At 48.4% G+C, this 18,540-nt stretch overlaps 1 protein-coding gene across 2 annotated transcripts in view; it reads right to left on the bottom strand.

Annotated features, from left to right (window-relative positions):
* The window catches only part of BSN (bassoon presynaptic cytomatrix protein), a 92,946-nt gene extending 76,619 nt beyond the window's left edge, over positions 1–16,327 (bottom strand). Inside the window, exon 1 of one of the 2 annotated variants that reach the window (XM_086469997.1) lies at positions 16,164–16,327. In XM_086469997.1, the coding sequence (XP_086326123.1) occupies positions 16,164–16,327 (164 nt within the window). The remainder of the gene's footprint in view (positions 1–16,163) is intronic. The other variant, XM_086469998.1, reaches the window with a different exon arrangement.
* Between the last annotated feature and the right edge of the window lie 2,213 nt (positions 16,328–18,540).

The following is an 18,540-nucleotide window of genomic DNA, read 5'->3' as shown; positions in this document are numbered from 1 at the left end:
GACTTCTCTCCAGAGAATCCCAAGGGCTGACATCTGTTAGTCACCCTATGTAGACCATGACGAACATCTGCAACTGAATGTAAGGCAAATGATCCCTGTAGAGTCCAGAGCAGCCTCTATGAACCCCAAGACCTGAACTGGGATCAGGGGAGATATGTCCCACAAGCCCTTGCAAGCCAGAAAGTCACCAAGTGACCTGCAGACCCCCACATGCTGCTTTTTCAGCTGCCGGCACCTGAAATGTGCAGCCACCGCTGTCAGGATCTTGGCTAAGCTACTCAGAGCCACCGGCAACTGGCATGACAGAAGAGCCTGCAGGTAATGATCTCAGTCCAATATATATCAAAGAGATTTCTTCTGATAGCTTTACAGGAGCATGCACACTGAAGGTTGAAAGATTTGAACAGGTCTCCTTTTCAAGTGATATAACTGTTGCTGAGAACATTTACGATCTTGAACTTCAAAGCATTATAACCTCTTGGGGATAAGTGGGGTGTCCAATAACCATTCTGCCTCAGTGTCAGGGAAAATCTGTGTCCTCTGTGATAGCAGAAAACTACATATAAATCTTCCAGAGACAGAGTAGAAGGCACTTCTTGATCGTGATGCCCTTAGCTGCACAGTATAAGAGGAGCAGTACGGCTAGCTGCTGAGACCCAAGAGGGCACAGATGCAAAGCAGGAGACCTGGCTCCACGTGTCTGCAGAAACACCATCCCTGGGGTGAACGCGGAGCTATTAGAAAGGTTCATGGGACTTCTGATATAGCGTCTGCATCTCTCTGGGCACTTAGGAAGTACCTGGAAGACATAAAGGAAGGAGGAATGGTAGCTCATCCAGTTAATGGGTGCAGTCTGTAGGTCAGCTTTGGACCATCAGCGCAGGCGAAGACCAACCTTGGAGACCTTGCAGAGAGCTGGAAGAAGAGGAGGCAGCGGTACCCCAGCCGCTGGCCCCAAGGATACGGCCGAAGAGGAGGGTGCTCAGCACATCTGCCCGACTGCAGGTCTTGTTAAGTCCCTCCGTGTTGAGCATATGAAAACTCCACACTAATTCAGATGAGTGCTGGGGGTGGCCATGCTCGGGGGATGCTGCAGGCTGGATGGTAAAGTGGGCTGCTGCCTGCAGAGCTCCTCTCCTCTTTATTGCAGGACTTGGAAGGTCTGCAAGAAATGATGAAGAGCCCTCCCACAGATATATTGCCCTGTAACCAACACCAGGGAGCACACAGTGAAAGCATGGCTGAAATGGGGATAAATGTCCCCAGAAGTGACAGTGAGGTACAGGCTGGAGCCATCTCTTCAATTCAATCCCCACCTAGCTATTCAGTGTGCGGCCTCCATATCCTTCCCTGGTCCAACTGATTGCTGTGAACATGTCATTTATGCATCTTAAAAATCATATCATTTATAAAGGCTCATGACAATCTTGAAAATACTGTGGGCACCAGAAAGGACAAGTATGATGGGGAGAGAACCCCAGCCAAGGAGCAACCGTTCCTTTCTGCCTCAATCCACTTATATCTTGTAACTGAGCTCTAGCAATTAAACAGTAAGAGCTGATTGCCACTGTCACATTTAACTAAAGACCTTTGTCCCAGTAAAGCTAACAGCATGAATTACTGTGCTGTATTTATGAAATGCTGGCAAAGCCAAAAGACAAACCATGGCATGAAGCTAAGGAATTTTTACGGCAAATCGTTCATGAAAGCTTATCTTGTAAATCTACGATTATAACCCTCTCCCCTTGAGAGCCTCTCCAATTTTAATTGGCAGCAACACATTTTTTTTGTTTAAGTTGTTAACTATTCCCTAAAACAATGCAGAATAAGGCTACCTGCTCTTGACTCAGTCCTACGACATGCACAGCACCTGCTTTGAGATGCCAGAATTGACAACAGAAACTTTCAGTAACAGTGACCATAATAGACTCAGCTTCAATCTATTTGCAGAACTGGAAAAAACACACAAATACACATGACTATTATAATATTCAGATTTAACAGGGGAAAAAAAATCAGAAAAAGTGAGAAAAATTTTTAAAAAGAAATTAAAAGCAGCAGGTGGAAGGGTAAGAAAGGAAAGTTTCCATAGCACCTGTCCGCATATTAAGGCCTCAGGCAGAATGTACACTATCCAGAAAGGGTTTAAGACATAGCCATAACAAGGCAATAAAATTAAAGAGTGGAGCAAATACAGCTACAGGAGTAAAAGGAAACCCTTCAAAAAGTAAAAATTTGCTCTAAACAAGGAAAAAACAAAAAAAAACCCCAAAAAATAATTTGGCAAATTAAATTTAAAGTCCTAACAAAGCATACCAAAAAAATCCCTGAAGGAACAAGCCATAAATTGGGCTGGAAAAAAAAAATCTAAAACTTTAGAGACAGGAAATCTGCCAAAGAATCTGGAAAACTGACAGAAGATTGAAACACGACAGAAATATTTAAGGAATGCAAGACTGTAAAAGAAAAAAAAAATCTAACCTTTGCCATGCTGTTTGCTAAGGAGAAATTTATGAAGGTTCCCACACCAGAACCATTTCATACACAGGATAAGTCTGAAAAAACATCTCAGTAGGAGAAATGTTAGGAAAAAAATCTAGAAAGAAAGAAGGAAAAAAAGAAGTAAAAGATGGTGAAATAAGGGGAAGTCTTCTTGTGAGTTAATAACTGGTCACAATTTAGGACAGAGGTAGATGGTCAGGTTTTCACAAGTAGAGTTGCAGGACCCTGCCATGGCATAAATGGGATATATTCATAAATGGCCTGGGAAGGAGGGGAATCATGAAAGGACAAGTTTGCTGAGCCATACAAATTTATTCAGAGTATTCAAAGCTAAAACTGAATGAGCTTTAGAAGGCTCTCCTGAAATGGGTGTCTCAAAACACTGTGGCAGGTGAAATCCAAGGTCAAGAAACACAGAGTAACGCACAGAAGATAAGAACCATAGCCAGTCATAGTGCTGGGCTCTAAATGAGATATTGCTGCTCTGCAAAGAGTTCTTCAAGCCATTTTGGACAGTTCTCAGAAAATGTCAATTTAATGCTCATCAACAAATATAGAACAATCTACAGAAAAAACCACAATGAAGTTATTTTCGGAAAAATGCATTCTGGAAGGCAATTCAAAGAGAAGAGCAGAGGCAGCCCATTCCCTTGACTTGCTTCTGGCTTTTTTCCCCCCTGGAGAGTGGAATATGAAGGTCTTGTTTTGCAAGGTTCCCTTTTGAGTTTTAGGCTTGATTCAGTCCAGGAGCTGGAGGGATTTCTGCAGCTGTTGGTTCACTATGGGCAAGTGCTCCAACATGACAACGGTTTGCTGTTGGCAGGCAAAAAGGGTTCAATCTCAGGGGTGTGGCTCCACCAGGGCAGCATTCATGGCCCTGTCCATACTACCCACAGGTCCCCACGCTTCTATGAAACCTCCAGCAGAAAGAAGTTGGTATTTGACCGTTAAGAAGCTGGGAAGACTGCAGGGCCCTTTTTTTGGATGAGTTCCACCCATGCTCCAAAATTAAAACCTGATGCAAAAAAAAAGTATCATTATCTATCTCTGTGACAGCTTGAGTGAACCAAATTCAGCCCAGAACGAGGAACAACACTCATTCCAGGCATAAAAAATAGGAAGATCCATCGGAAAGAGAAGTGCTGTTAAAAAAGAGGTTGTAATGACATACCAGAAAGAAACTGGCTTGTGTTTTTAGAAAAACAAAAGAAAAACCCAGTTAAAACAGCAATTTCCAGGAGAAGAAATCAGACTACCATAATGTGGAGAGACAAACAGCTCCTGGTGACTGCAGCAAGTGGCAACAGTAAAATCCTGACTTTGCACCTCTATTTGTTTGAGCCTAGGCAAATGAAAAACAAGACCTAATATTCTTTTTTTTTTCGCCTCTGAAAAATTGCAGCATTTTTATCCATACTGCAATTGTGCCTTTGCATCTTACAGCATTTTGGCCATCTCATAATTGTTCTCCTAACTCTTCCCCAAGCCATGTAGGGCCTTAATTTTTTTGTTGTTGTGCCTCAGGTTACCAGGAGAGCTGACATCTAAGGTGTGGAAAAGTAATCAAGAGAAGGCCATTTGGGCAGGAACTGAGGAAACAGGAATCGACTCATGTCCTCCCCGAAGAGCTCCAAGTACTGTATACATAGAGGGGTACATGGTAAAACTGATGAGCCCACACTTTCCTGCAAGGAGGAGAGCTTCATGTCCAACACGCCCAAATACGACTTAATGAAAACTTCTCATCAGGCTGTGTTTGTCAGAAACACTTCTCAGCTGCAGAAGTTTCTCCACCCCTGACGTTCTCCACACCAGCAGACATGGTCCAATAATGTCTATTATTTGAGACAAGACCATGGTTGCAAGTGCCTGCTGGGGACACAGCCCTGGGGCTGCCAGTCAACTGCCTTGTGCAGGATAGGGCAAATATAGTTGTTTGTGTGTCTTAGATTTGCACTTTCTGGTTTTCAGAGATTTTAATTGGACGCTCAAATGAGAATGACAAACCAAACTCAGAATTAGTTACATTTTTGTGTGTAAAACTTGTTATTCGCAACAGGAAAGACAAAACAAACCCAAAGAATAATACATTACCAACATTGTCAGACACACCATCAACTTCAACATTTCAAGCTGTTCAGTTTAAATGTACTTTCAAAATAGGACAGTCTGAAATTCCTCTGCCAAATTCTTTGTAGGATCAAAGGAAAACACTTCTCCAGCATCTGCAATTCTTTGAGGCAACTTGTCCCTGCATGTATTTCCTTGCTACACATACCTCAGACCAGAACATTTGTCCCCAAAGAGACTGGCGCATCTGCACATTTGATGTATCTGTCCTCATGGTCCCATTGAAAGGCTAAACTTGGCAGAAATGGAAGCAGGTAAAATTTAAGGCTGAGAAGTTTACTTGATAAGTGAACCAGATTTTAGATATGTTGGTAAGTAGAAGACATTTTATTACTACCCAAAGCAGCTAGTGGATTTTGTTTACATATTTCAAAGAAAAAGAAAGGCATTACAATTTATTAATTCAGAGTGTTTGGAACTGTATTTTTAGTTAATAATAAATCAATATTAAGTTGGTAATTATCAACACGGCTTGGATGAAACTGTATTGTATGGCCATCAAGAATCATATCCTAATTCATTAACCAGTGCAGCTAAGAGGTACTTCAAGATATGAAAGGCAGATGAAAGGAAGTACAAAAGAGACATCTAAGGAGATACTTCCTTGGAGTTTTCTTCCAAAGTGATATAATTTCTGGATACCTTATTTTTGCCAGATTAAGGTAACCAGAGGCATATAACATAGTAATATGGTCCATCTTCATCACTCAAACAAAAATTGATGTTCTGCATGATTGTAATCAGTCAGAATCTAATCTAATAAAGTGGTAAATGGGCGTTATCTGCTCTGAAAATCACCACCACAAAAGGTTCAAAGGACAGCAAAGGACCACATGGCCCCTCTGCTGCTCTTCCGCTGCTGAGCCCTGGATGGTAGGATCTGTCCCAGAGGGAGGAGGGCAGGCTGGGGGTGTGCCTGCAGGACCAGCAGACTCAAAGATCTCCACTCTATATAAACGGAAACAACCCCTTTTCCTCGTGCCCTCCCCAGCTACAGGATTCCCAAGCAAAACATCCACAACAACTTGCAGACAGGGGGCAAAAGGAGAAGTCTTGGAAATTTCCACTCCTTGGGACTGCAGAGCTGCCCTAAACACAAAGGGACAGTTGGGGCAGATGCTGAGCAGCATGGACCAATTTACAACGATGTGAGCAGTATCCAGCATTGCCTCCTCACGTATGCCAGCATTGTGAGTATTTATGGAAAGCTACTGATGCCGCCTGGCCCTGACACAATGTGCTCCAGCACTATCTGCTGCAGACTTCTCTCAAGTTCATGTCGGAGCAGATGCAGCCCACAGATGTGTTTTGGGAGCAGCCTGACAGAGGTTTCCCCACCCTCCTAAGAGCCATTCCCAGCAGAGGAGTAGAGGAGAGTGGAGAAGGTCTGCAAGTGCAGCGGTCTAAAGGATCACTACGAAAACCTGCCTGCTCCTCACCCAGATGACTGTGCAGTTTTCATATCAATAGCACTCCTGCTCAGTCCATCAGGAAATCTTGCTGTGAACAGGTAAGAACAAAACCCAAATACGGTGACTTACCGTCAGTAGGCAGAAGATGCAATTCAGAGGAGACATGGGAAAGATCTATACACTTCAAGGAAAACACAGGGTTTGCTGTGTCCTATTGCTGGTCCTACAAGGACTACATTAATCGGTCCCAAACATGGAGTCAATAACACAACAGAAGTTACCATAAACAAGTTACTGAAAAAGCATACTGCAAAGTTAAATGCATTACTGGGTGGTTATTGCCAAGCACAACGAGAATGGTTTAAGCTGTGACCACTTGGGGTGCTTAAGCTAATGAGATCAAACCCAGCCTGGCCAGGGCAACACATGCTAGCATTGCGTTGCCCAACTGCAGCACAGACGTACCTGCAAAGGCTTCAAACCACCAGCATTTACTCTGGCAGTTAACTGGGAGTTCAGTGTTTAAAAAAGAAATAAACAGAAAGAAAAACCCCAACGAAACAACAATTTGTCTCCTTAAGAAGATTAATAGGTGCATTTAAAGAAATCAGTCTGTAGGCTTAATGAGAAAGAGGCAGCAAAATCCTAAATGTGAGACCTCCTACAGTTTTTCAGTCCAGCTGTACAATCAAATAATAGTTTATGTAACTAGGATTGGAACAAAATAAATTAAAAGTAATTTCATGTTTTGTCAAAGGAAAAAGTACAGTTCAGAGTCAACATGGAAAAAGATCTAGTTCAGCTCTGCATTTTCCCCAAGCCTTTCATAAGCTTCATGTTATCAGCTGATTTGGTTTTTTTTCAGAAAAGGAAGGCAAATTACCATGTCCCTTAGGAACTTATACATTTCCAAATTTCAACTATTCCTATTTTATAATTTGTAACTTCATATATCTGTAACTGAAATGTTTTCTTTAGGAGATGAAAGAAAAAAAACCACCACACTGTTTTCCCAGGCTGCAATCTGTTTTTTTCTGGTTAAAAAAAAAAAAAAAAAATGGTTAACAGCTACAACATGTCAATCTTTGAAGTAATTCCCACACACAATTTACCCTTTTGCAGACATTAAATATGGAAAAATCTCTTCATAGTCCTCACGTCTAGACTGATGAAGGAAGGACGCAAGCCACAGACAGACTTCTCATACTGGGGAGTCCACAGCGGACCCAGTGGGGTCTCACATGGGCTGACGAGAGGGGCAGAACCCCTCCGAACCCATTTAATAACAGCAAGAGACACGCCTAACATTGACTTCATGCTCACGTACAACTTCCAAGGACAGAGCACCCTGAGAAGCAGCACCCTGAGACCATGTCAGGAGAGGTCACATACTCCAAGCATCTAACAGAGCTAAAAATCCATGAATTCCAAAATAAATTCCCACATTCACAATGCTACAATCCTCAGGAGAGCACTAGTCTTGCAAAGGGATGTCCACTGGAGCCAGGCTCTGAGCTCGGTGACAGCCTCGAGTCCCTCTCAGCAATTGGAGAAGCCTATGAGCCCCCACTACCAGGAAAGACTCAAAACAGGCTAAAAGGCAATATTCTACTGGCAGGGAAGAAAAAAAGGAAAAACGGTTCAAAGACTGCTCTCAGTTATTGACATCTGGCCTCTGAAAGTCTCCCCACCCTGTAATACCTACATAGACATCTGTGCCTCCAGCACCTGGGGCTGGATGGAGGAGGGCATGACAACTTCAAACAGTCTGGCTGAAACACTGAATTTTGTCACATCTGCACTAGGCAACATTTTGGTCCAAGGTGATTTTTTTTTTTTTCTGTGGCCTTCAGAGGACCTGTCAAATCCTCATCTGAAAGCTATTCAGTGTGGGAAACTGCTTTGTCATGTCTGAGAAACCGTGGTCCCTGGCAGGTCCCAGAGCCAAGTGAAGAACGGTTAGTCATAACTGCTCCGAGAAACTCAAAATTCAGCACCATTTCTCAAGCAGCATGGATGCATTTTCCCTTTGAGCTATATAGTATCTGCTTGCTCTATGTTGCATTATAACTGTCATAAAACGAGGAAACCCTGTGAGAAGAGGGCAGGAGACGTTCTTATCGTGGAGAGCAGCTAAACATGCTTAGGCAGCAGCAGTTCAGATGACTGCAGGTGGGACAGGCAGCAAGTCACAGGCAGGAGATGGCAGCCTGCACCTCACATGGGGGTTCAGAAGCTGCAGGACATCCCAGGCAGACATCACAACACAACACTGAAGCCTGCTGACAGACAATGAGAAAACACTGAGAAACACAGGGATGGCCTCGACAGTCTTCAGGGAGGAGGGAAAGAGCTTCTCATGGGTCAGAGGAGCCTGGGCAGAGCTTGCTGCAACTCGAGAAGTCACTGCGTAACTGTGATGCAGTAAGAAGACTTGGTGTCTGTAAGATGTCCCTTCCTTACCTCTTGTACCACCTGCTGCCCGGCTGTGAACACAGAGGAGTGGGGTATGGTGGACAAGGGTAGGACCATCACATCATCTTCAAAGGCTCAGCTTTGAGTCCTGACCCATGTGCCAAGGGCTGCGCCTGCTGCATCCTGGCCATGCAACACGCCCCATCATCTGGCTGCAGAACCAGAAATGGGTGAACACCCCAGTCACCATTGCTCCCTGCTGCAAAACTGGCTGGCCAGGATGGACCAAGCCCAAGTCTTTGAACACACCTGGGCTTGAAGGCATCATTACCCCTCAAGAAAGCATATGAAAGTTAAGTCACAGCTGTGTGTCTCGAACACATAGACTACTGCAGGCAAATCAATGCTGAATTTTGGCAAAGTAGAGAATCTCATTTAAGATCGTAGGCGTTACCTTGTTAGTGGGACTATACAATGGGGTGTCTAATGGTGTCTACCAGTGGATGATAGCCCAGAGGTCTCCTCCTGTCCTGTGCTCCTACCTTTGCCCACCAGTACCTTACACACCCTGTTACAGTCACTTGGCTCTTGGACAACTGCGCCCATCATCAGCAAGCACTAACAATCTCTGAGTGGAGATGTTCATCTTGGTTGCTCTAGGGTAAAGGTATGAAGGCTCTTCATAACATCAGAAGGCAAGAGGAGGACAATGGCAGGCTGCTGAGGCGACCTGTAAGGAACGGGTTTTCAGGGACTGCTGCTGCAGGAGACATTAAGGACAGGGATAGGAGAAAGGTCTGGGGACAGACTGGACAGGAGAGGGGACTTTTTTTGTTGTAGCTTTTAGAAGATGCCTAATACATTTTACTGCATTAAATATACACACATTTTTCTTCTATAGACAATGACCTAGAAACACAACTAAATCATTTTTTGACAAAAGAGAATGCACCAAAATATTTCTTCAGGGGGGAATATATGCATCTTCAGGGGGAATAAAGACAGTATGAACAGCTAATCTCCTGTACATCAGAGAAACTATAGTTTTGGGCTGAGGGAGATTGTATATTTTAGGAGGGGAAGCTTTTATTTAAGCCTTCTGTGACTGTATATCCCATTATACTCTCTGGTACACTGCTTCTACACTTACCTATGCTCACTGTTTACAAACATTTCATTGCCATTTGGCTAGCTTGGACCTCTAAAGTCCAGATTTTGTTTTGTCCAGCCTTTGTTAGCCATGGTACTGATATTTACCACCCGGTGCCAGAAGTCAGGCTGGATGGCATACCACCACTTCTCATCCCGAGCCAAACCATGACACTTTAAAAAAAAAAAAAAAAAAAAAAAGATAAACCAAAACAAAATAAAAATCACATTCAGACGCAGCTTTTCTTGACTTGGTTCGTGACGTTCCTCTGAGGAGCTCACCATGGGCAGGGAGCTGCTGTCTCCTGCCCTGTCAACCTGCTGCCCCTGATCTGTTAATGGGGCAGGGTCTGTCTTCAATATCAAACACATACTAGTAAGCTATAAAGAGGCGAAGAGTTAGGGAGATACCATCACCAGCATAGTTAAGTCATCCTTGACACTAAATATGAGCAGCATACGGGCGAGAAGCCCCCAAAGAACTTGCCTTCCAGACTCGCTGTAAAGCACAGGCCAGCATTAATAGGATGCAATGATACTGCTCTCTCTTGTAGGCTCCTAAAGAGCTTGTTGGTGGTGCTGGGTGTTCTCAGCGACAAGCCAGCTCACTGTATTTATAAAAACTTCTCAACATTCGTGACATGAAAAGTGGTGTGGTATGGCATGCCTAGCAATGACTGACAGGCTGCACAGCAGTGCTTCGGGGTCACGCTGAAGCTCAGCACCTCTAGACATTAAAAATGATCAAAAACACCCTGTTCATAAGAACAGTTGTGCCCATAGATTGATGCAAAAATAACAAAACTGTCATTCAAACAGACATTTGAAAACACAGCCATGGCTCAACAGTGACGATCTCAATCTCAAGAAAATATGTGCAACACTCATAACAGTTTACAGTATGTGGGACCGGGATGACCATCAGCACTTGCTGCCACTCACCAGATGAAAAAAACCCAAGTAACATCCAGGAGAAGTGGCACTCATCAGCAACGACAACGTGATAATCTTATTTCCACATTTAGTGAAAAACCAGAACACCTTTGCCATACAGCCCATTTCAGCCCACCGAGCTACCTGCTTGGTGGAAATGATGTTTGCATCCTGATTGCCTGTCACATCCTTCCAAAGGCGCGTCTCATGCTAGGAAATGAGTCTGATATTTCTAGAGCAATTATTAGAGTATTTATTATATACTAGAGTATTACTAGAAAAACACCCTCAGCTGATGGTGTACCATAGGGCCAGCCCCAGCCAGGGAATCAGTGAAGAAGGCTGCACAGACAGGCAGGGTTTGTGGCAGGCAGGCTCTATTGTTCTGGCAGGTAGGTGTCCGGATGCATGTCAAGCATTCCCCAAATCAGCATAGACTGCAGGAATATGCCACAGCACTGAATATCTGTTTGCATTGAATTGGAAACATGATAGGAAACATCAAATATGTGCTCAATTCACACAGCAGAGAAAATAAATAGTTTTATTCATTGGAGAAGCAGAAGCCAGCCCACCGTGCTGCTTGGCACAACCCACCGTGTGGTGGGACCCACCAGCCCCAACGGATGCCACCACTTGAGCTGCAGCACTGCTCCTCAGCATCAGCAGAAGCAGCTGACCACCAATACTCAGGATTTCAGAGCACAGAAAGTGGCCCTGCCATAGCTGCAATCTGCGCAAGAAGGAGCCAAAGAGTCCTTCTACTTTCCAACCAGCACTAGCCACCAGAGGGAAGAAAATCACCCCTTCCAAATTCTTCCGCATCTTTCTTTCTGTGCAGAAGCAGGCAGCATAGGTACATCCAGGAGTACCTTGCTCAGCAAAGGTGAAGGGTAAAGAGGCATGCCTTCAGCACAACATCCAGGTTGGTTTACAGCAGTGAGAAACCCCAACCTTTGAATCAGGTTGCAAATCTGTGTATTTGTTTTGGAAATAAAGGCATTAATATTTGATGCCAAACATTTTGAATATTGATGAACACGTTCACAGAAGCAGTTTTGGAGTTACTTAAGCACCCAGAAATGTGCCATCTAAATTCAGTGGCCTACCAGCTGCTGTCAGAACTATCAAAAGTATGTAAAACACCACTTGCTAAGGGGAAGACGTGTTGCAGCTGACACCACCTGCCCATCATGGGAGAGGAAGATGAATTGAAGCCTAGCGGGATATTTAACACGGCAAACATTTTGACTAGATGCATCAAGTAAGCCATTTTGTACTTCTCCTTTTACCTGTTATTTTGCTCACACAAGGTTTATGAGCTTGAAATGTTGCATATCTGTTCTTCCTCTCCTCACTTAAACCCAGCCCCAGCTCCCTCCTTACCCTCCAAATGTCTTATAGCAAATAAACTAATACTTACTAAGTGCAGGTGCATGGCTGGCTTTTCCAGAGTGCCAGTCCACAGTTCAGCAAAAGGCCAGGAAAAAGCTACTTTAGTATTTCAGGAAAAGGTTTTCCAGTGATGCCTCTGATGGTAACGTCTCTGCACCATCCTGCTCAGGGCTCAGTCTCTTTGGGGAAAGCAGCGCATGGAAACAAATAGAGAGCTGGCTCTCCAGACGAGTGCAAGCCCTGTCCATAGCCTCGTTTTATTTCTAGCACAGTCATATGAAAATGGACATCGACTGCTCGTTTCTGCAAGCTTGTGAAAAGAAATTTAAAAAGAAATGGGCAAACTTGATTTTTTTTAATACTACTTTTATGTATATTCTTATTCTCTATTATTGCTATAGTACTTATGCAAGAAAACAAGCCAATACCCAGCAACTGCAAGTGAGCTACCAAAAGGGCAGAACAGAGCATCTGAACTGCTCTAACATTTTTTTATGAACTTGAGCTGTTTTTTCCAGTTTGGACGGGTGTTCCTTTCAGTCCTGTTTGACTACATGCTTTGCTATCACCTGATTTTTTTACTTCAGGCTCCATCACTGCCAAATAGACTGATACTAAATAGCAGGGTAAACAGGATCAACACTTGACCTGCTGGTCCAAGCCAAGAGAAGACTTTGGGGGAGCACGCACGGGAGGTGCTACCACTCAGTACTGGAAACTTCCCTTCTTGGTCACTCCCAGACCTTCAATTTGCAGTGAGCCTACCTGGAGACTTGAGAGATTCTGGGATATTCAGTAAAGCGGCTTCTCTATCACAGAAAGCAAAGGTCCCAGAGGTTTCTGCTGTGGGAGAAAGCTTCCTCCCAACCTTGAAGCCCAGCAGCCAAACCAGCTGTGCAACACGCATCTCCCAGCTCCAGAGGAACAGTAATGCTAAAAGCACCACTGCTCCAACCGACAGCATGAGTATTTGTGGCCGGTCCTCAACGCTTCCCAGGAGATTGATCCTCTTCCCCTCTCATGTCCTTCAGCCTTAGCTCATGCATCCAGGCATTAAAAAAAGTATTTTACAAGCTCCACAGCTGAGCAGAAGACAGCCTGAAAACCTGAATGAATTGGGCATAAATCAGGCACAGACAAATATCATCAGAAGCAGCAATAAAGTCTCTCTTCAGGATACAAGGAAAACCATCCACCTAAAGCACCGTGCCCCAAGCTACATTTCTACACTTGGGATCGTCCCTGCTCTGCCATCCAACCCCTTTTCATTAATCCATCAATGGCACCGTAAAATAAGCTTGTCCCTTCTGCTCAGGGGGTCTCTGTGGAGGAGCAGACCAGGACTCTGCTGCCAGGCAGCTGGATAAGTTTCCAGTCCAAATGTATCCACAACCAATTTGTGTTCCTTTGATCCTATGGGTTAATAATGCCACATCTTTTCATCTCCTCTCAGGCAACAGAGGCTCCACATGTCCGGGCAGACTAGCAGCAACCCTTGCGTCCCTCCTCCAATTCAGCACTCTGCCAAGTACCAGAGCTGGGCACAATCTCCCTAGGTGAGATTTTAGCAGCACCTTGCACAAGGGTAGGGTCTTCTCATCTGCACTGAAAACACCTCGCCTGACAATTCTACACCACATTTGCCTTTTTCAGAGCCTAACCACCTCACAGCCGAGCACTGCACCCATCTTCCCTTCATCCTCCAGCACCGCTGCTCCCCAGCTCTGCCGCGCCCCACCCAAAGCGTGCAAGCAGAAAATCAAAGTTTACAGTGGTAGATGTTGCAACCTGGTGAGACGACACTATAGAGTCTCTCTATAGTGTATGCACACTTTCTTGAAAACAATTACTATGAATTTAAACACAAGACCCCAAAATCCAGAAAGCATTCAGACTATGTCCCTGTATAACACAAAGCAAGTTGTGAAAAATTACACAGAAAATTACTATGATTTACATTGACTTGTGTACAGGTTTAGGTTACTTAATTCAGAGAAAAAACAAAACAAAACAACTGCCCAAATACTGAGAGAAATTCACCTTTCCTTTCCCTTGTCATTTGAGATTTCTGGAGCGGCACTTCTTGCACTGCACGCCCACTGCTCGGTCAGCACAAGCTGTGCTTTGCTAAACCTTTCAGAACATGGTCTATCTTACATGCCTGCTCCTGCACCTCACAAAGACGGCTTTCTTCTCAAGACTTGTTTTTTCCTTCATTTCCACTTTGTTACGTTGAATTAAAATCCCTCAGCGTTATCGCAGCTCCCCACACCCCTCCCACAGTCAGTTTTTAAACACTGGTACACATCAGCATCTTTCCCATCCCACCGCTGCTCTGCAGCAGCCTTCACTGACAGCCCACAGAGCCCCGCATGGCCCACCTCTTTAATTGCGTTAATTAATTGCAAGGGAGGGCAGCTCCCTGGCAGCAGCTCCCCAGGAGGGGCAGAAGCATCAGCTCAAGAGTGTGAGGGCTCAAGCATGGCTGGCAAAGTCAACCCAGCGTTTCTGGTAGGAGAGGAGCAAGGATGGTTAAGTGCTGCAGGACTGTGCTCCTCCACCAGCCCCAGGTGCTCCAGGACCCCCAATGCCCCCAGGACCCCCAGCCCAAGTAGAACAGCAAACGCAGACCCTGGGCAGTAATGGGGGAGCCCCACAGCAGTGCCAAAAATGGACAGAGATGGCAGATCTGCACAGCTGCCTTGGCTGATCTTGTTACGCTGGCCTAAATCATCCTGCAGGTATTCAATTTTAAATTGTTATGAGCAGCCTACAAACAACTTCTTGCTGGCAGAGTCCAAAGTAGAGAGGTTGGTGAGTCTTTAGCAAGGGGAACTGGAAAAAGAGTAAAGGAGAACAGGCACGATTTCACTCAAGGGTATTTTTTCACTCTCCTTGTGTAAAAGCTAACAGAGATTTTACAAAGAGAAGCCTGCCCACAGCTCAGCCACCCTGTCGGATCCCTGAATCCTGTCTGGATGTTAAGGTGCAGCCTGCAAGAAGCGATTGTAGCTTGCTGGCTGGGAGCGAGAGGAAAGCACTGCCGGACAAGACTGCAGCCTTCTGTTCGGGCTCCCACTTGCATTTTCCCTGTTTGAAGTAACACAACTGGCAACACAAGCAGAGCTCATCGCTGCACAGGCGAGGCTGAGAGCCCGAAACACCACTGCCTTGGCCACACACCATGGACAAACTGCCCACCAAGTCCCCTGCATCCCTCTGTGCAACTTTCTACTCCTCGTGTTTGTTTTTCCAAAGAGGATGATATTTCAGGATCAGCTTTTTTTAAAGGAGTATCTCCAATCCCACGCCTGCTTCTAACCCATCTCCCTCCTGGCTGGTGCTGCCTGGCAGTGGGAGAGTGGCTCGGCGCGGTTCCCTGTGAGGTTTCACACCAATGATTCCTGGCAGGGCTGTACGTCCCTCCTGTTACATAACAACCTTTCCCATTTGGTGTTGGCTATTTGGGGTGGCTGCATTTGGGGTGCCTTGCACGCCCCAGTGGCATAAGCTGCATGACACCAGGCACTGTCCCCCTACCCTGACTGGACCCCCCAGCCCAGGCTCCCAAACCCCGCAACACATGCCTCCATCCTCCTAAGCCCTCTCCCCCTGCAGTCACCCTGGGCCTCACTGCTGGACCTCTGCCCACCAGGCAGCACCCACCTTTCTCCTGTCCCCCATAACACTACACTCCTCACCGAGGCATACTATCCCTCTCCCACACTCAGGTCACTGCCTGGGGACATCCACGGGTGCTGGGCAAAGACAAGGGTGCCCCATTCCACCTCCCTTGCCTGCCTGCACCCCCTGCCTTCTCTCTGCCTGCCTGCCTACACCCCACATGGCTGCACCCTGGTCTTCCACTGCTTCATGCCCCTTGCACACCCCTCTCTCGCTCTGCCTGCCTGCATTTGCCTCCACACAGCCCGCAGACTTGCACCCAAACGGCAGCTACTGCCGGTGTGCCCCCCAGCCACCCCCTGTGCCCCAACCTGCACCCCGCACGCCTAAACACTCGTGCCCCGAACCCCCACACACTGGCACCCAGCTCTGCCCCGTGCCCCCACCCCCTGCCAGCATCCACACCCCAACCTCGCACCCACTCACCACCCTACAGCCCATCTGCTGCCGTGCCCTAGGCACACCCGCCCCGCCCGCTCCGCCGCCCACGCCCCCACACCTGCCCGCCGGCCCGCTCCTGCCCGCCGTCCCCCGCGCTCTGACCTGGGCTCGGGCGCGGGCGCGCTACCCGGGAGCTGTCCGCCGCCGCCCGGTGCTGAAGGCGGCTTGGCGGCGGCGGGCGGCGGCGGGGCCCCGGCGGCGGCGGCGGCGGCGGGCGGCAGCTGCCCGTCGTCGCCGCCGCCCTCCAGGCTGGCCTCGTTGCCCATGGCGGGCCGGGCGGGACCGCTCCCTCAGCGCAGCGCCGCCTCCGCCGCCATCAGACCCGCGCCGCCATCGCCGCCTAGCCCCGCCGCCCCGCGCATGCGCCGCTCAGCGCCCGCCCGCGCCGCGGGCACGCGCGCCGCCCGGCCAATCGCCACCCGCCGCCCCGCCTTCTCTGTCGTCCCCCGTGTGCCTCCCCCTCCTCGGCCTCCGCCTGGCACGTGCCCCCCGCCCCGCGGGCGGGCTCCGGGGCAGCCAATGGCGGCAGGAAGCGACAGCGGGCGCGCGGAGGCGCCCCGCCCTTGCCAAGCTCACCGGCCAATCGGCGCTCCGCACCGCCCGCGCCCGCCAGGCGGCGTCCCGCGCAATCACGCCCTCACAGCCAATGAGCATCCAGTCTCCCTTGAGGTCACACCGCGACGGCCAATGAGCGCTCACTCCCGCATAAGGTTACACCCTGATAGCCAATGAGCACCCACTCGCCCAGGAGGTCACAGACGGCTACGAGTTGGCACATACTACCAACCAATGAGCCTCCACCTCCCCTATGAAGTCATGTGCTGCTCCAGAACGTCACACCCTGCCAGGCAATAGGCTCTCCGCTCCCTTGGGGAGGTCACCATCTGCCATCCAATGATCACCCATCTCCCCCATGAGGCCATGTGCTGCCCCAGGACAACACACCTTGCCAGCCAGTGAGTGTCTCACACCCTTGTGGTGTCATGGATTGCTTTATGATGTCACACTCTGCCAGCCAGTCATTGTCCTGCTCTCTGCAAGGTCACAGGCAGCCCTAGGCTGTCACACACTACTGGCCAATGAGCACCCTGCTACCACATGAGGTCATGGGTTGTCCCAGGAGGTCACTCACCACCAGGCAATGAGCATGCAGCTCCCTGTAAGGTCACACAGTGCCTAGTGGGTAAGCACACTGGCTCTGATGTGAGGTCACAGGCTTGCTAACAAGGTGATAGAGCCCTCAGCCAACAAGCACGTCACAGGGCCCAACCAATGGGCTTACAGGCTCTCCCTAAGGTCCAGGGTCTCCCAGAGAGTTCACACAGCGCTCAGCCAAGCGGTGTGCCCTCTCCGCATGAGGTCACGGGCTGCCCGATGAGGTCAGAGAGCACAGGTGCCTTTGGGAGAGTGCCCAGCCCAGCCGTGGGCTCCCACCATGCACCAGGAGGGTGTGATGACACCCCACCCAGATCTCGCCCGCTGTTAATGAGGGGAGGCCATCATTAACGCTGCTGGTGACAGCGGAGCACGGCTCCTGTGAGAGGCAGCCAGGGGGACTGGGAGCCCGTGGGGCTCCTCCGCCACCACCCCCCCGTGCCACGGGGCAGACCTGAGCTGCTGCCGCCCAGAGGCCACGCTGAGGGGCTCAGCACCCCCTGCCCACTCCGGGGGCCACCGTGCCACCGGCTGGCCCCGGCTGCCTGTCCCCTGCTGCCACCCTGCAGCCTCCCCTCCCTGCTGCAGCCCCCAGATCAGGCCTGGCAGCGGGTGGAGCAGAGGCAGGACCCCCCCCACCCCCCCAAAGGGGACCCCCAGGATCCCCGGCCACAGCAGGGGCAGAGCTGCCAGCCCTGCAGGAGATGCAACACGGCTCCCACTGTCTTACAGTGGCAGCTGCTTTTTATGGGCTGTGAGTCAACACACGCACACTAAATCCCAAAATAAATGTGAAAGCGTGTCCGGTCTCACCTCTGACTGCACAGAAACTGGCTCAAACATGCCCCTGGCAGGTGGTGCCTCTGCGCCTTCTCCACTGGCTTTCATGCCCCTGCAGCACAGGGAGTGATCATGACTTGTGCCGTGCTGGTGGGGCCAGGTGTAGGGTGGGACAAGTGTACAAGGATGAAGGTAGCTTCTGAGGAGCTGAAACCATCAGCAAGCAGGAGCAAAAAGGCTCCAGTTCTGACAGGGGCAATATGTAAATGCAATAGAACAGATTAAAACCACATCAGGAGCAACGTGTGTGTGTGTAGGAAAACACTGCCCAGGTACGCAGCAGGCAGAGCTGACACTAAGTGACACCAAAACAAAGGTCTAGCCCACAGAGGTACTACTGTCCCTGCTGGAGGGGACACTGGGTCATGAAGCTGTGGGGCTGAGATTTGCAGGCAGGTGGGACCCCCAGACCTGCCTGCAGGGTGGCCCTGGGGCCACAGCTGAGCAGGGGACAGGGCTGGCAGGTGCAAATACTTTCCCCCTG

The sequence above is a fragment of the Leptosomus discolor genome, chromosome 9 (genome assembly GCF_034619465.1).
Source record: "Leptosomus discolor isolate bLepDis1 chromosome 9, bLepDis1.hap2, whole genome shotgun sequence".
Taxonomy (NCBI): Eukaryota; Metazoa; Chordata; class Aves; order Leptosomiformes; family Leptosomidae; genus Leptosomus; species Leptosomus discolor.
The sequence above is the reverse complement of the archived record's forward strand: the minus strand, read 5'-3'. Positions and strand labels throughout refer to the sequence as shown.